The sequence below is a fragment of the Bison bison genome, unplaced genomic scaffold (assembly GCF_000754665.1).
Source record: "Bison bison bison isolate TAMUID 2011002044 unplaced genomic scaffold, Bison_UMD1.0 scf7180017864282, whole genome shotgun sequence".
In the NCBI taxonomy this organism is placed as follows: domain Eukaryota; kingdom Metazoa; phylum Chordata; class Mammalia; order Artiodactyla; family Bovidae; genus Bison; species Bison bison.
Window position 1 is genome coordinate 363,456 of NW_011494854.1, and position 17,708 is coordinate 381,163.

At 42.0% G+C, this 17,708-nt stretch overlaps 1 protein-coding gene across 2 annotated transcripts in view; it reads left to right on the top strand.

Annotated features, from left to right (window-relative positions):
- The window catches only part of DHRS9 (dehydrogenase/reductase (SDR family) member 9), a 24,555-nt gene extending 7,226 nt beyond the window's left edge, over nucleotides 1-17,329 (top strand). For both annotated transcript variants that reach the window (XM_010849386.1, XM_010849387.1), the window contains exons 2-5: nucleotides 10,397-10,768; nucleotides 11,968-12,226; nucleotides 14,133-14,296; nucleotides 16,709-17,329. In XM_010849386.1, coding sequence (XP_010847688.1) covers nucleotides 10,456-10,768; nucleotides 11,968-12,226; nucleotides 14,133-14,296; nucleotides 16,709-16,932 — 960 coding nt within the window. In that variant the 5' untranslated portion in view covers nucleotides 10,397-10,455 and the 3' untranslated portion in view covers nucleotides 16,933-17,329. The remainder of the gene's footprint in view (nucleotides 1-10,396; nucleotides 10,769-11,967; nucleotides 12,227-14,132; nucleotides 14,297-16,708) is intronic.
- Nucleotides 17,330-17,708: the final 379 nt, after the last annotated feature.

Here is a 17,708-nt window from a genome sequence, read left to right on the forward strand (position 1 = left end):
TCATTTATTTTATTTATTTGGCTGCCTCGGCTCTTAGTTGCAGCATGTGAGATCCCTGTGGTGCGATGCATAAAATTTCCAGTTGTATCACGTGGACTCAAATACACGAGTTCCTAGGAAACTTTTTAAAATCATAGACATTAATGCTTACTGCAGCAGGCTATGAATTTATTGTTGTTCAGTCGCTAAGTCATGTCTATCTCTTCGCGACCAGATGGACTGTAGCACTCCAGGCTTCACTGTCCTTCACTGTCTCCAGCAGTTTGCTCAGCCTCATGTCCATTGAGCTGATGATGCCATCCAGTATTTATAAATAATAAAAATTTTCTGGTAAGACCATAAAAAATATAAACTTTCGTCAATATGTCACTACTAAGGAAACAAAGACTGAATTTCCAGTCTGGGTTTTCAGTAGTTTCCAGCAGTTTTGAATGCTGTACCATTCTGGACCTCCAAGACAAGGAAACACTAGACCAGCAGTTCTCTACTGGGAAGAATTTTATTCCTAGGGGAATATCTGGCAATGTCTGGAGACATTTTTGGTTGTCACAACTGGGGCAGACTACTGGCATCTAAGTGGCAGAGGCCAGGGTGGTGCTAAACATCCTGTAATACACAGCAGAGACCCCCCACAATAAAGAATTATCTGACCAAAACTGCAAAAATACTGAGCCTGAGAACCCCATGCTAAGACATGAGCAATGCATACAGCGGCCAGTCCTGCCACATGACAAGGGTCTTCGTGTGTGTCAGGCCTCTAGTCATTTTATTTCACCAGGTACTCTTCAAGGTGGGCTTCCCCGGTGGCTCAGTGGTAAAGAATCTCTCTGCCAGTGCAGGATATGCAGGAGACAGGAGTTCAGTTCTTAGGTCTGGAAGATCCCCTGGAGGAGGAAATGGCAACCCACTTCAGTATTCTTGCCTGGAGAATCCCATGGACAGAAGAGCCTGGCGGGCTATAGTCCATACAGTCACAAGGAGTTGGATACGACTTAGTGACTAAATAACAACACTCTTCAAGGTAGAAGTTATCTCTATTTTACAGACAGAAAAATGGAAATGAAGATAATATGACAATTGACCCAAAGGCCCTCTGATGGTAGAGGAACTGAACCTGAAACTTGATCTGCCTGATTCCAAGGCCTCAGCTCCTAAACCCTGATTTAATGTCTCGTGTGTGTGTGTGTGTGTGTGTGTGTGTGTGTGTGTGTGTGTGACTTTGGTCCTTGCTTTCTAAATTTTTACTGGCAAATTGGCTAGTGTTGATTTTGGCTGAAGAAAACACTCCGTGACCTGTTCAGAGGACATACGCTCAGAATTGCACCCTACCTCATGCATTGAGCTTTAGGGGCTGAAGATCTGCTTTCTCTTACTCCGTTCTTGGCCTTGATGAATCAATAAGCTCACAGTCCCTGGGTGCTAGAGGGACCCTGACAGACCTAGGCACTTCTTGCTGAAAGATTTGTACCCCTACTAAGCAGGGAGATAAATTGGAAATACAATGTCCAATAAATGCTGTGAGATAAATTGGAAAACACACAGAGAAGCCAACAACCCAAGCTACCAAAGTCAACGCCCTGACTCAATTGCTGGCACCAAGGACCCATATGCAGGTGACCACAGCTGGCAGAATAAGGCTGGTGCAGCCCTGTGAGTTGCTGTTACTCATTTACTTCCCAGTGGTCAATGAACCAATCAACCATCAATCAGCTTCTGTGTACAGGTCATGTTCTCAGCAACTCTGACTGACCGAGGGTTATTACTCAAAGGTAGCATCTTGGCTAAAATTAGAGGACAAAGGTATGTGTTGGTTTGTGGCTGACTTGGTCCAATGACCTAGAGGTATGTGAACCTTAGGGACTGAAGAAGAAGCAGTGTTTTTGGATGATAATCTTTGGGGAAACAACAGACTATGCAAAGCTCTAGGTCAAGGCTGGCAGTCCTTGGATTCAGGCTGCAGGCTGGGACACCAGCATCTGAAATAACCCTCAGCCCAAAGGAGTAACTAATGAGGGCAACACATTTTAAAGTGAGCCCATCCCTAACAACTAAAACCTCCTCTCCGTTTGCTTGTCACCCGGGAAAAATTGGTTTGGCTAGGGAAGGAGGAAGTTGAGGGGGGAGATGGATAAGATGAGGAGGGAGAGGGAGTCTGACTGATTTGGTCTGAGTTTTTGCTTTCCTCCAGTGGTTATGAAGGTGAATTTCCCAAAGAGAAGAAGGCAGAAAACTTGGTGTCCAAGGTCACTAGACTCTGAAGTTCTGTATATGAAACTTCTCATCTATCCTGTGCGTGAACTCAAAGCAGTCAAACGAACACTTTTCTCATTAAAAAAAAAAATCATTTTCCTTTGCCAAATTTTGAACTTTTTGGTTTGAATTAATTTCAAACTTATGGAAAAGTTGAAAGAATAGCACAACCCAGAATCCCCAGATATTGACATTGTACCACATTTACATTCTTATTCTCTCTTTAGAGAATGTACATATTCTTAATGTTTGTTTATATACATATTTTTATTATTTCCTAAACCGTTTAAGAGTAAGTTGGAGACATGGTGCTACTTAATCCTTAAATACTTCCATGTGTATTTCCTAAAAAGTAGGACATTTTCTACATAATCATAGAAGTGATCAAAACTGAGAATTTGATATTCATGTAATATTTATTGTTTATCCGATCTACAGTGCTTACTCAAATTTCATTTGTCAACCTAAAAATGTTCTTTTTGACAAAAGAAAAAATGATTTTTTTGGTGCAGGATCAAAAGTTGCTATTGTCTCCTTCATTTATTTCAGCTCTGATCTTTATGATTTCTTCCTTTATACAAACTTTAGGGGTTTTTGTTCTTCTTTTTCTAGTTGCTTTAGGTGTAAGGTTAGGTTGTTTATTCAATGTTTTTCTTGATTCTTAAGGGAGGTTTGTATTGGTATAAGCTTCCCACTTAGAACTACTTTTAGTGCCTCCCGTAGGTTTTGAGTTGTGTTTTCATTGTCATTTGTTTCTAAGTATATCTGGACTTCTTTCTTGACTTCTTCAGTAATATGTTGGTTATTCAGAAGTATATTGTTCAGCCTCCACGTGTTTGTGTTCTTGGTAGTGTTTTTTCCTGTAGCTGATATCTAGTCTTATAGTGTTGTGGTTGGAAAAGATGCTTGAAATGATTTCAATTTTTTAAAATTTACCAAGGCTTGATCTGTGACCCAAAATGTGATCTATCCTGGAGAAAGTTCCATGTGCACTTGAGAAAAAGTGAAAGCTGCTGTTTTTGGATAAAAGCCCTATAAATATCAGTTAGATCCAACTGATATAATGTATCATTTAAGGCTTGTATTTTCTTTTTAATTTTCTGTCTGGTAGATCTCTGTCTATTGGTATTAATGGGGTATTAAAGTCCTGCACTATTATTGTGTTACTGTCAATTTCCCCTTTAATCAGTTCAGTTCAGTTCAGTCGCTCAGTCGTGTCCTACTCTTCGCGACCCCATGAATCGCAGCATGCCAGGCCTCCCTGTCCATCACCAACTCCGGGAGTTCACTCAGACTCACGTCCATCAAGTCAGTGATGCCATCCAGCCATCTCATCCTCTGTCGTCCCCTTCTCCTCCTGCCCCCAGTCCCTCCCAGCATCAGAGTCTTTTCCAAAGAGTCTTTTCACCTCTTCGCATGAGGTGGCCAAAGTACTGGAGCTTCAGCTTTAGCATCATTCCCTCCAAAGAAATCCCAGGGCTGATCTCCTTCAGAATGGACTGGTTGGATCTCCCTGTTGTTAGCATTTGCCTTAGTATTGAGGTGCTCCTATGTTGGATGCGTATATATTTATAACTTTATATCTTCTTCTTGGATTGATTCCTGGATCATCATGTAGTGTCCTTCCTTGTCTCTTATAACAGTCTTTATTTTAAAGTCTATTTTATCTGATATGACTATTGCTACTCCTGCTTTCTTTTGATTTCCATTTGCATGGAATATCTTTTTCCAGCCCCTCACTTTGTGTGTCCCTAGGTCTGAGGTGGGTCTCTTGTAGACAGTATATAGAAGGGTCTTGTTTTTGTATCCATTGTATCTTTTAATTGGAGCATTTAGTCAATTTACACTTAACATAATTATTGATATATATGCTACGTATGGGGCTTCTCTGGTGGCTCAGACAGTAAAGAATCTGCCTGCAATTCAGGAGACCTAGATTCAATCCCTGGGTCAGGAAGATCGCCTGGAGAAGGAAATGGCTATCCACTCCAATATTCTTGCCTGGGGAATTCCATGGACAGAGGAGTCTGGTGGGCTACAGTTCATGGGGTCACAAAGAGTTGGACACGACTGAGCGACTAACACTAATTAACTAATGATCCTATTACTATTTACTTTATTCTTTTGGGTTTGTTTTTGTAGGCCTTTTCTTTCTCTTGTGTTTCCAACCTAGAGAAGTTTCTTTAGCATTTGTTGTGAAGCTGGTTTGGTGACACTGAATTCTCTTATCTTTTTTTTTTTTTTTTGCTGATCCGTAAAGCTTTTGAGTTCTCCTTTGAATCTGAATGAGATCCTTACTAGATAGAGCAATCTTTGTTGTAATTTTGTTTCTTTCATCACTTTAAGTATACCTCGTCACTCCCTTCTGGCCAGAGTTTCTGTTGAAAGATTAGCTGTTAGCCTTATGGGAATCCCCTTGTGTGTTATTTGCTGCTTTTCCCTTGCTGCTTTTAATATTTGTTCTTTCTGTTTAACTTTCATTCACTTGATTAATATGTGTCTTGGTGTATTTCTCCTTGGGTTTATCCTGTATTGGACTGTGGGCTTCCTGGATTTGGATGGTTATTTCCTTTCCCAAGTTAGGGAAGTTTTTGACTATTATCTCCTCAAATATTTTCTCATGCCTTTTTCCCTCCTCTTCTTCTAGGATCCTTATAATTCATATGTTAGTGTGCTTAATGTTGTTCCAGAGGTCTCTGAGACTGTCCTCATTTCTTCTATTTTTTTTTTCTTTATTCTGCTCTGCTTCAGTTCTTTCCACCATTCTGTCTTCCAGATCACTTATCCATTTTTCTGCCTCCAATAGTCTGCTATTGGTTCCTTCCCTTACTGTAGCACCAAGACTTCACAGGCATCACAGCACAGAAAATAAAACCTCAAGACTAATGGTGAAAACAACACTCAGTTGCTAAGAGCTCCCAAAGAAACACACATTTACAAAAGGAAGAGAGAAAAAAGAGAGTGGAAAAAAAAGGAAGAAAATGAGAAATATATGAAAAAGAAAAAAGGGGGAAAAGATTAAAAGGATAAAAAAGGGGAAAAGGGGGGAAAAGGGAAAAAGAGGGGAAAGGGGGAAAAAAGGAAAAAAAATTGTATATAGAGAGTAGTAATTCTACCCCCACCTCCTAGGAAGCCCTCCTATACTGGACTGTTCTTTGGACCTATCTGCCTCTGCTCCTGTGTATACTCACCTCCACTGTTGCCAGAGCTAGGGTTTTTTGCTTTTATGTGAACACTCATTGTCCTTTTATATATTTCATAGGCACAGAGTACCTAGTTGGTTGTGTGGATTTAATCTGCAGCTTGTACAGCTGGTGGAAAGATTTCCAATCCTCTTCCTTAGCCATTCTGCCCCTGGAAGTCAATTCTGGTTTCATCCCCAGCACTCCATGCAGGTTATCCACGGGAGTTCACTCCTGAGGCTGCCCTGGAGGACTTGGGTCTGCCCAGTGAGGACCAAGGGTGGAGGTGTCACAGCTGCTTGAATTGTGGGGACCCTGGCAGCACCATGCATGGGGGAGGTGGTGGCCACAGGAGCAGGAGATACGGCACTATTAAGCCTTTTTCTTTCTAGCCTCTGGCAGCTCTGCACCAGTGAGGACTGGGCATGGAGGAGGCAGGCTGCTCAGAGTGTAGGGAACCCGGTGGCCATGGGCATAGGTGATAAAGCGCTATCAGACTCTTTTTCAGGGGCTTCCCAGGTGGTGCTAGTGATAAAGAACCCACCTGCTAATGCAGGAGACATAAGAGACACGGGTTTGTTTCTCGGGCTGGGAAGAGCCCCCTGGGGGAGGGCATGGGAACCCATTCCAATATTTTTGCTTGGAGAATCCCATGGACAGAGGAGGTTGGCAGGTTGCCGTTCACAGGGTCGCACAGAGTTGGACATAACTGAAGCAACTTAGCACGAACATAGAGTCTTTTTCTAGCCTCTGGAAGCTGGCATTCAAAGGACTTCCCTAGCTGGTCCTTCATTGTTGCTTGGTGAAGCAGGTGCTCAAAGGGCCCTCCTGGCTGTGATCTTTCTCTGTTGCTGGTGCAAAGATGGGCTTGATAAAGGACAGAAATGGTATGGACCTAACAGAAGCAGAAGATATTAAGAAGAGGTGGCAGGAATACATAGAAGAACTGTACAAAAAAGATCTTCATGACCAAGATAATCACGATGGTATGATCACTCACCTAGAGCCAGACATCCTGGAATGTGAAGTCAAGTGGGCCTTAGAAAGCATCACTATGAACAAAGCTAGTGGAGGTGATGGAATTCCAGTGGAGCTATTTCAAATCCTGAAAGATGATGCTGTGAAATATATGCCAGCAAATTTCGAAAACTCAGCAGTGGCCACAGGACTGGAAAAGGTCAGTTTTCATTCCAATCCCAAAGAAAGGCAATGCCAAGGAATGCTCAAACTACCTCACAATTGCACTCATCTCACACGCTAGTAAAGTAATGGTCAAAATTCTCCAAGCCAGGCTTCAGCAATACGTGAACCGTGGACTTCCAGATGTTCAAGCTGGTTTTAGAAAAGGCAGAGGAACCAGAGACCAAATTGCCAACATCTGCTGGATCATCGAAAAAACAAGAGAGTTCCAGAAAAACATCTATTTCTGCTTTATTGACTATGCCAAAATCTTTGACTGTGTGGATCCCAATAAACTGTGGAAAATTCTGAAAGAGATGGGCATACCAGACCACCTGACCTGCCTCTTGAGAAACCTATATGCAGGTCAGGAAGCAACAGTTAAAACTGGACATGGAACAACAGACTGGTTCCAAATAGGAAAAGGAGTTCGTCAAGGCTGTATATTGTCACCCTGCTTATTTAACTTCTATGCAGAGTACATCATGAGAAATGCTGGGCTGGAAGAAGTACAAGCTGGAATCAAGATTGCCGGGAAAAATCTCAATAACCTCAGATATGCAGATGACACCACCCTTATGGCAGAAAGTGAAGAGGAACTGAAGAGCCTCTTGATGAAAGTGAAAGAGGAGAGTGAAAGAGTTGGCTTAAAGCTCAACATTCAGAAAACTAAGATCATGGCATCTGGTCCCATCACTTCATGGGAAATAGATGGGGAAACAGTGGAAACAGTGTCAGACTTTATTTTTCTGGGCTCCAAAATCACTGCAGATGGTGACTGCAGCCATGAAATTAAAAGATGCTTACTCCTTGGAAGGAAAGTTATGACCAACCTAGATAGCATATTCAAAAGCAGAGACATTACTTTGCCAACAAAAGTTCATCTAGTCAAGGCTATGGTTTTTCCAGTGGTCATGTATGGATGTGAGAGTTGGACTGTGAAGAAAGCTGAGTGACGAAGAATTGATGCTTTAGAACTGTGGTGTTGGAGAAGACTCTTGAGAGTCCCTTGGACTGCAAGGAGATCCAACCAGTCCATTCTGAAGGAGATTAGCCCTGGGATTTCTTTGGAAGGAATGATGCTAAAGCTGAAACTCCAGTACTTTGGCCACCTCATGCGAAGAGTTGACTCATTGGAAAAAACTCTGATGCTGGGAGGGACTGGGGGCAAGAGGAGAAGGGGAAGACAGAGGATGAGATGGCTGGATGGCATCACTGACTCGATGGACGTGAGTCTGAGTGAACTCCGGGAGTTGGTGACGGACAGTGAGGCCTGGCGTGCTGCGATTTATGGGGTCGCAAAGAGTTGGACACGACTGAGTGACTGAATTGACTGAACTGAGCTCAACTGGTGCATCAGGCCCACCAAGGACCACCTTCTCTGGGGTCTTTCTCTACTGGTCAGCTGCTGGCTCTGGCCTGTGGGGAGAGAGAGAGGCTACAGTGGTGGCCCCACCCCCTGCGCATGATTCAGCAGTATGGCCCTGCCTCCATGGCTGCCCAGCTTTCCTTCAAGGGCACTCCCACGGTGATCGCCTCCTTCACATCCCCTCAGGCCATCTCCAGCAGTCACCAGCAGCCCTCACTTTAGGATTGCTCTTTAATCCCAACGGTCCAGCTCCCAGCGACTGCACGTACGGAGGGACCTTGTCCTGGACAGGTAGGGAATGTGGTTCTCTGCTCCATTCAGAATGTCACAGATCAATTGATTCACTCTCCAACAGCCTCAAATGCCTCCTCTCTGTCCCAAACTATTGCTCCAGTGTGGGAATCTCACCCCTGCTTCAGTTCCTTCTCCCCCTGAGTGCAGATCCAGTCCTACTCACTCTCCTAATTTTCCCTTTCTTCCTTTCTTCCTCTTACTGAGTTTTGTGTGGATCCATATTCCTTTCCGGTGATCAGGCAGGCACTCCTGCCAGCCCTCAGCTGGTGCTCTGTGAGATCCCTGCATCTGAAGCCATATCCCTGATCCATCCATGAAGAGAGAAGTACTCCATGTCCAGCTACTCCTCCGCCATTTTGTCGTCTCTGTAGTGTTCATTTTTATCACTTGGTTAAAGTGGTATCCGTCAGATTTCTCCACTGTGAAATTACTATTGCTCTCTTTTTAATTAGTACGAGCTTTATGCAGAGATTCTTTGAGATTCTATAGTTACCGTTTCTCATCGGAATTTCACCCACTAGTTTAGAATTGCCTGGAACAGCTGTCACTTTGTCAGCTGCCACATCATAATTTGCTAATTTCATTTTTCCTTTTACATTTATTAATTGGCATATTAATTCTCCTATAAAATGAGGCAAGTAATGAGCCCTCTCTAACTGAAAAGGCTACAAAGAGGGTCAAATGAGACTTTTTTGTAAAAGTGAAAGGCAGAATGCTTTACAAAAGTAAGCCATTGTTTTACTATTGCTCCCCTTAGGCCTGCCTGCCAGCAGCAAAACCCTACAGCACAGAGTTTCCACTCTCGGCTCTGCTGCTGCTGCTGCTAAGTCACTTCAGTTGTATCCGACTCTGTGCGACCCCATAGATGGCAGCCCACCAGGCTCCTCCGTCCATGGGATTTTCCAGGCAAGAGTACTGGAGTCAGGTGCCATTGCCTTCTCCGACTCTCAGCTCTAGGGCACATTGAACCCCATGAATATTTGCATTTTTCACATAATTCCCTTGGGAGTTTGGATTGCAACAAAGGTTACAGAATCCATTTGGTGAATATAGTTAACTTTTAGTTATTCAACAATTTTTTATCAAGACCTAGGCTTGAGCAAAACGCTATACTAATTGAATGTATAAACATGAAGTTTCCTTAAAATGTCTAAATATGAAATTTTGCAAGAGTTGGTTACACCACCCCACCCCTCAAAATTACATATTTTAAATGTATTTATTTACTTGAAAAGGGGAAATCTTGCTACATAGACATCGACTTGCAACAAATCAATAATTCCTACAGAGGGAAGATTTGGAAAAACTATACCAAATTTTTAAGTAACAATAGTCTAAAAACCTGACTGCTTTAGTAATAGTCATGGCTATACCACAAGAACCAACTAGTTTGCACAAACCTTCCTTTTACCTTTGACTTATTTTTATTACCCATTTTTTCCTTCTTTAGCTATAGATCTTTCGGCAGGAAAAAAAGATGAAAGCAGAGTCCAAATCGTCCACAATAAGTGAAGATATGTTGCATTATTTTTTATCTGAAACAATCTATTCCTTGTAAAACAGTAGAAATAGAGTTGTGTGTCTGTGTGCACGAGTGTGTGTATCATTCTATCTGTGTTTATGTTAATATTCCTTATTAAGCAAAGAAATATTTGCATATATACAGATAGAGAAAAAAAGTTAAATCAACCCAATGACCCTTGTCAATTTTGCCAGTTACTTTCTCTGCCACTTGGGAAACCCTTGTGGCTTAGTGGTAAAGAATCTGCCTGCAATGCAGGAGACACAGGTTCGATCCCTAAGTCAGGAAGATCCTTTGGAGGAGGAAATGGCAACTCACTCCAGTGTTTTCACCTGGAGAACCCCATGGACAGAAGAGCCTGGAGAAATACAGTCCATGGGGGTCACAAAGAGTCAGACACGACTGAGCACACACACATGCACATATGATAGGTGTAGTTTAACACTTAAATGGCCATCTCCCCAACCAAATAAGAGTTATTGCATTTTTAACCATCTATGTATCCATCCAAATGCATTAAGATATCTTAAGTTCATCACTCTGGGTTATTATGCCCTAATGCTTCTAATTTGAATTTTCTTTCTAATTTTGAACACTCAGGACGCCATCTTCTTTTATTGTTCAAGAAAGAAGTGTCCTTGTCATACAACAGGAAAAAAATGCTCTTTTGGCTGTTAGTCCTTCTGATCCTTTGTGGTTTTCTGTGGAATTATAAAAGACAGCTAAAGATCGCAAACATCACTGATAAGTACATTTTCATCACTGGGTGTGACACTGGCTTTGGAAACTTGGCAGCCAGAACTTTTGATAAGAAAGGATTTCATGTAATTGCTGCCTGCCTAACTGAATCAGGATCAACAGCTTTAAAGGCAGAAACTTCAGAGAGGCTTCATACCGTGCTCCTGGATGTAACTGACCCAGAAAATGTCAAGAGGGCTGCCCAGTGGGTGAAAAACCAAGTTGGGGAGAAAGGTGAGTGATGTGAGAATGAGGGGAATGGAGGGGGTGTTGAGAAGTAAGCAAAGCTAAATGAAAGTAAATAGTCTGATTTTAAATGCTCTTTCCAAAAAAAAAAAAGTCTCCTAAATACCAGTTGTGTACTAGAGAAGATGGGAGAAAGTTTAGAATAGCCCTGAATATTTCTACATTGCAAGCTCTCTACATGCATGAGAGACACAGCCCACATTATCTTCTCATACGTTCCCACGGGTGAATTTAGAACTGAGATGATGGTGTTAACCGATCTTTTTCTGTGAAGTGCTACTCTCACCACTTACGCAGCAAACAACTTGGGGCTAAAAGCTACAGTAGATTCTGAGGGCAACCCTTGAATTGCCATCTGAATATCCAGGTCCATCTTCCGACTGCGAAATGGTTCCAGAGCTCACACACTGTCACTGGGAAAGGAAGAAAATAGTCTGGCGATCTGAGCAAATGTGTCTTAGGTAGTTGTGGTAGCATAGGGAGTCATTGGACCTCATTCTGCATTAGATTCTGCAAAGATAGGCGCATTCCGAACTAGAAGACTTTTTATTTTATTTCCCTGAATGAAGTTTGAAATATCCTCATGGATGAAGATATTTGAATCCACAAAGGAAAAAACAAACAGATGTTATTTTTCTTTATCACATCTTCATCATATAGTTGAGACTCTGAACCTCAAAAGCAGTGGTTTGATAAGGCGCCAAATAATATTTTAATGCTTGAATGCCAAACACTTTTAACAATGTTAAGTGTTTCCCATCATAAAATAAGACAGGTAAATGACTGGATTTTTACCAAAAATAAATGTGAAATAGATCGATGTTGTTCTTTGTCTATAAAAACAGTTCATAAGTATTCTCTGGCTATGCCATCCAGCATGATAGGAAAAATAGAGCAATTTCCTCACATCTGAGATTAAAAAGTCTCACTCAGATAGTGTTTGACATTCAAAGCAGAAACAGAAAAATTGTGAGAGTGGCTTCCAGTAACAGAACTTCAGCCGTTTCAGTTTAACCTCTCACCCACTGTTCTATCACTTCCCCAAACTGCAAGTATTCAAAGCAGGAAGGAATGTGACTGGAAGGAGAAAATGACACCATCAGATAAGGCAGAGCTGTATTTCCATCGAGGATGCCTATATAAGTATCACCTTCTACCACACCTCCTTCCCTTCCGCTCTGTTCCAGGTCTCTGGGGTCTGATCAACAACGCTGGCATTCTTGGTGTGCTGGCACCCAATGACTGGCTGACAGTTGAGGACTACAGAGAACCTGTTGAAGTGAACCTGTTTGGACTCATCAGTGTCACGTTAAACATGCTTCCCTTGGTCAAAAAGGCTCGAGGGAGAATTATCAATGTCTCCAGCATTGGGGGTCGGCTTGCATTTGGTGGAGGGGGCTATTCGCCATCTAAATATGCAGTAGAAGGCTTCAATGACAGCTTAAGGTAAAGCAAACATGGACATCTTAGCAAACAATAACCACTAACATTCATTGAACATGTATATACCAGACACTCTATTTAGTGCTTTAAACTATTCCCAATTTATGATACTGAAAGTCAGCCCTTGGCACAAGGGTTCGAAGCAAAAAATAAGGAAAAAACATTTAAAAAATGAGAAATAAAATATAAATGATACCACTGAAGCTAAGAGAGATGAGATAACTCCCCTGAGGTCACCCAGCTGTCAAGTGGTAGAATAGGATTTGAACCTAAATCTTTTAAAGTCTTTTCTCCTTTTTGCATTAATGCATATGAGAATAGTGGTGGCAAATTTGTATTCAACAGATTAGATTGTTTAATAGTTAGGGAATCAGAGAGAGGAACTAAATCAGGTCTCTCTGTTGGTATTACTGTCAGTTGCAGACACAACAGTGACATCTTATTTAAACCCTCAGTAGAAAATTATCTGATAAAGTAATGACTTAGCGATGCAGCAATTTTCTCCCCTCTTGTTGCAAGTTCTAGACTCAAATTTCAAACACTATAGCTGAATGGATGGTAACCGTCCCACCTCTACCCCAAAGACAAGAAAGTCAGCTTTCCTCTGATGCTTCCATTTCCAAATAAAACTTAGAAGCTTGCTACCCTGGAGAAGGGAATGGCAACCCACTCTAGTATTCTTGCCTGGAGAATCCCACAGACAGAGGAGCCTGGTGGGCTATAGTCCATGGGGTGGGAAAGAGTCAGACAAGACTGAGTCACACACACACACACACACACACACACACAGAAGCTTGCTAATCTAATGTGAAGATTTTGCTACCACAGGAAAGCATTGACCACCTCTTTTTGCTATGTCATCAGAGAACCCCAGAGCATAAAACCATGAAAGGACCAATTTAGCAAAGTCCTTCAATGTGGTGCCCCAGGCATTAGCTTCTTTGGGTTTATGATGTCTGAGGTTCACTGGGCTTCTCCAATCTGTAGGTTTATGCCTTTTCACATATTTGAGGGGGTTTCAGCCATTGTTTCTCCGAACATATTTTATCTACAATCCACTATTTCTCTTCCTTCTGGGATTCTAACACAAATATTAAACCTTTTGATTTTGTCCCACAGATTTCTATGGTTCTGTTCACTTTGTCAATTATTGTTCTCTCTGCTGTTCAGATTAGGTAATTTCTAGTGATCCATCTTCAAATTCATTGACTTTCCTTCATCTTCTTCATTTTACTAATGAGTCCAGCCAGTAAATATTTTATTTTGGTTAATGGATTTTTCAAGTGTAAAGTTTTAACTTGGTTCTTCTTTATCTTTTCTTTCTTTTCTAAAGCTTTCTAAATTCCCAATTACTTCAGGAGTGTCTCTCTCTTGGAGCATGTTTGTAACAAGCACTTTAAAGACTTTGATAATTCCAACATCTGTGTTGCCTCGGCCTTGGTATCTGTCCATTGTCTTTTCTCATGTGAGTTGAGATTTTCTGACTTCTTTTATGTATCATATGCTAAACATTTGGTACAACATGAAACTATGAGTCCTATTAAATTCTGGGGAGAATGTTGATAGGTTTTTGTTGTTATTGTTGTTGTTTTTAGCAGATAATTGAGCAGCTTGTGTTCAGGTCACAACTTCCAACCAACCTTCTGTGGTTTGAGATCGCAATATTTGTTCAGTTTTCAAAGACTTTGCTGTGCTATTCAGATGTGTCCCACAGGCGTACTGCATAGTAGCCAGTCTGGAATGTGGAAGATGATCCATCCCGTAGTTCAGTTCCTCATCTGCAAACTGAGATGGTAGAATAAGATGCTCTTTCCTGTGCACCCCACTCTGTGATTCCATGAAAGGATTTATAAGCAAACATTATTCAAATAAGCCTGAATTAAATGTCTTCAACTGGCTCTTTTCACAGGCGGGACATGAAAGCTTTTGGTGTGCATGTCGCTTGCATCGAACCAGGATTGTTCAAAACCAATTTGTCAGATCCAGAAAAGACTGCTGAAAAGAAACTTGCCATTTGGAAGCATCTGTCTCCAGACATCAAACAACAATATGGAGAAAGCTACATTGAGAAAAGTGAGCTTTGGGGTGGACCCAGGATCCTATGGGGTTCATTGTCCTAGACAGCTTGAAAGAGACTCAAACAGAAAGGAAAAAATAAGATTACCATGGTAATACACCAGTAGAGATCTCAAATATAGATCAGGAGTCCCTGTTAATTAGTGTCATCTCTTGCTCGTGTTTATAAACATTTACTGAGCATTTACTAAGTGGTAAGTTCCATACTAAACGCCTTATGAATTGTATCATTTATTCCTCAAAAGAACTATAGCAGCGAGCAAAGGAAAAGGGAAATGTCCTACCCAAGTTTATACAACTCCTCAGAGCAATGCCTGGACTGGAGCCCATGGTTATTACATCTACACAAACCACCTCTTTTTGGTGACCACCTACCACTCATTCAAAGACTCAAACTCTGACTAACTTACAATCTAGTTGACAACAGAAAGTAACCAGATGACTCTGAACACTGAGATTTACAACATGCAAGAAACTTGATTCTTTATTTCTGAGACATAACCCAACAGCCTAGAAGGAGTGCTAGATAGTACAGTCTCTAACTGCTCGAGAAATTCAACACAGAATCAAAGCGTTGCTGGTTAAGAAACCTTTATAGGAAAGGTCAGCTTTGAATATGACCTAAACAGGAAGAAATTATTAATATTTGGGTGGAAGCTTTCCGCAGCAGGAATGCATGGCAGTGGAGATGGAAGGAGAAATAAGGTAAGTCAGACTGAGTCAAGGCTGGAGGAATAATCATAAAGGTTAGATAACAATGACTAACACATAGTGAACATTCACTATATACTCGTCACCATTCTAAGTTTACACAAACTCTTTCATTTAAAACGCCCAAACAAACCCTCTGGATTTCATAGAAGCAGAGGCACAGGGATGTAACTTGCCCAAAGTGGCACAGCTAGTAAGTGAAGAGCTGGATTTGAACCCAGATGGCCTGACTTGGCCATCTATTCTCCGCCATGCACTGCAATGGGAATGAGGCGTTGAGGAACTGCCGGAACTTCCTGTATTGGGGCTCTTGCCTCCATATCAGACTTCCCGGCCCTATTAACATTTACTCACTAGTCCTCAAACGCTTACTAAGCTCCTGCTTTGAGCCAGGCGCTCCATTTGACCTGGAGTCACCCTAACCCCAGCTGTGGTCCTGCCTCTTCTTCGGCGGGCTTCGGTAAGACAGCCAACTGTGGCAAGGTTCAAGGCCAGGAGTTTTCAAGGTGGAGCCAAGAGCCTAGTCACATCTACTGGGGGAGAATGACTGACTTCTGCAACTACCCCACTGAGCACGCACACACACACACACACATACACACACTCACACACACACATGCATACAGGTACACATATGTCAACTAGAACGTCTGGTTTGACAAACCTCGCGGTGCTGACACGTCACCACATATCAGGTTACAACCACTGCCATTAAAGGCTCTGTTTCTCACTCGCCGACTCCGAAGCCTCTAAGTTCGAAAACAAAATCCCTCATTTGATGTTGAAATTGATATTTCCTAGATGCCTGAGAATATATCTTCAACTTCTATCTCAAATTTTTTTGACTTGGCCTCTGGGTCAGGGGTCCTTTCTCAGAACCACCAAAGGCTTAGAGCCCTATTTTGTCCTGGTTGCTATTAGAGTTCTCCAAGCCAAGACTTTGAGATCAGCGAGACTCATAGTAAAAGCAGACCACAAATTTAAGGTCACTTTGCTTCGTTTCCCAGACTGGAGTCGTAGGAGTTTAAAATAGACTTAAGACTTCTGAGCTAACCTCAATTAGGCTCTTGGGACACCTTGTGGCTACTGGGAGCTGAAGTCAAAAGATTTAACACAACAGATTTTCCCTTGAGGATACACAATTTAAGATATGTTTTAAGAGCTTAGGAGTAATGCTTCAAGCCATCACCAGTCCCTGCCTCTTTAAAGGTATCTTAGCTCATTACTCACACAATTCATTTGCTGAGAACCAGGACACCTTTAGCTTTGTGAGTCAGGGCTTTAGTGGATGAGTCTCTCTTTATTCACTGAATTATAGAGGCACATGCTATATTAGTGCACACATATATGCACAAGCACGTGTACACACATTTCCTATATCAAGTTTGTTTTAAGAAGTGCTGTGTTTATATTACTACCACCATGGGTATACGAACTACTAACTTCTTGGGTTCTGGCTTTGAACAAGCTCTCTAGGAGATTCTGCTGCTCACTCAAGTCTGAGAGCCAACAATCTAAAGAAATCACTGCTGCATCCTTTTCTGAGGAATAGATAAAAACCCACCACAAGCGGACCGAGTTATAATGGCAAAATCAAAATAAATTCCCTCACTGCATCCTCCCCTTTGCAACCTAGCTCACATTCCCCTATTCCCCTTCTTCCACGGGGTAAATGTGCTTCTGTCTCTTTTTTTACAGGCCTAGAACAATTGAAAGGCACTGCATCCTTTGTGAACGTGGATCTGTCCCTGGTGGTGGAGTGCATGGACCATGCTCTCACAAGTCTCTTCCCTAAAACCCGTTATGCTGCTGGAAAAGATGCCAAAACTTTCTGGATCCCTCTGTCTCACATGCCAGCAGTTTTGCAAGACTTTTTATTGTTGAAACAGAAAGTAGAGCTGGCTAATCCCAGGGCAGTATGACTCAGCTGATGACAAATACCTGCCCCAGGCTGCGAAATTGGCTGATTTCTAGAACACATCTCCTCAATCTCATTCTTTACCTAATCCAAACTGGACTCATTTGGATCAAACTCCTTTTGGTAAAAAGATGGGCTGCCACCATCACCTTCGAGGTCCCAGGGTCCCTCCTCAAATTTTTCTTGAGAAGATGGGCAGTGATGGCGCCTGCCCAGTATTTAGTCTTTGCCTGCTGGTTATAATGCATGGAAGGTGGACAGGCTTTCCCATCCAAAATGATTTTTCACCTGTGCCTGCCCCCTGCTTCTAATCCATACCACTTAGAGTGACTCCTGAATGTTAAATATTTGTTCCTGATCAAAATATTAAGAGATAAGTAAAATAATTTCCTAAAGGGGGATTGGATGTGCTATCTTGCTGAGAGTAAGATTCTGAAGGACTGGAACCCGGTTCTGTGAGCTTCAGTGGGGGCAGGAGAAGAAAGGGTAATGGGGCAATGTGAGACTGGAAGAAGCTAAGGGACAGCAGAAAAATACTAGGTAAAAGTGCAAGTAGGAGGGAAGGAAAAGGAGAGAAGGAATAAGAGGACTGAAAAAGAGAAACAGGTGTAAAAGTGTAGGTAGGGAGATTCCAGGACCACCATCTGTGGACAGATGGTAACAGCAGAGGAACTTGTCATTCCAAAAGAAGAAAAATGTACCTGTGTGTTTACCCTGAGGCTTGTAAATGTAACGAGACATAGACTCTTTGATACAACTTACACCTGAGATGGTTGGGAA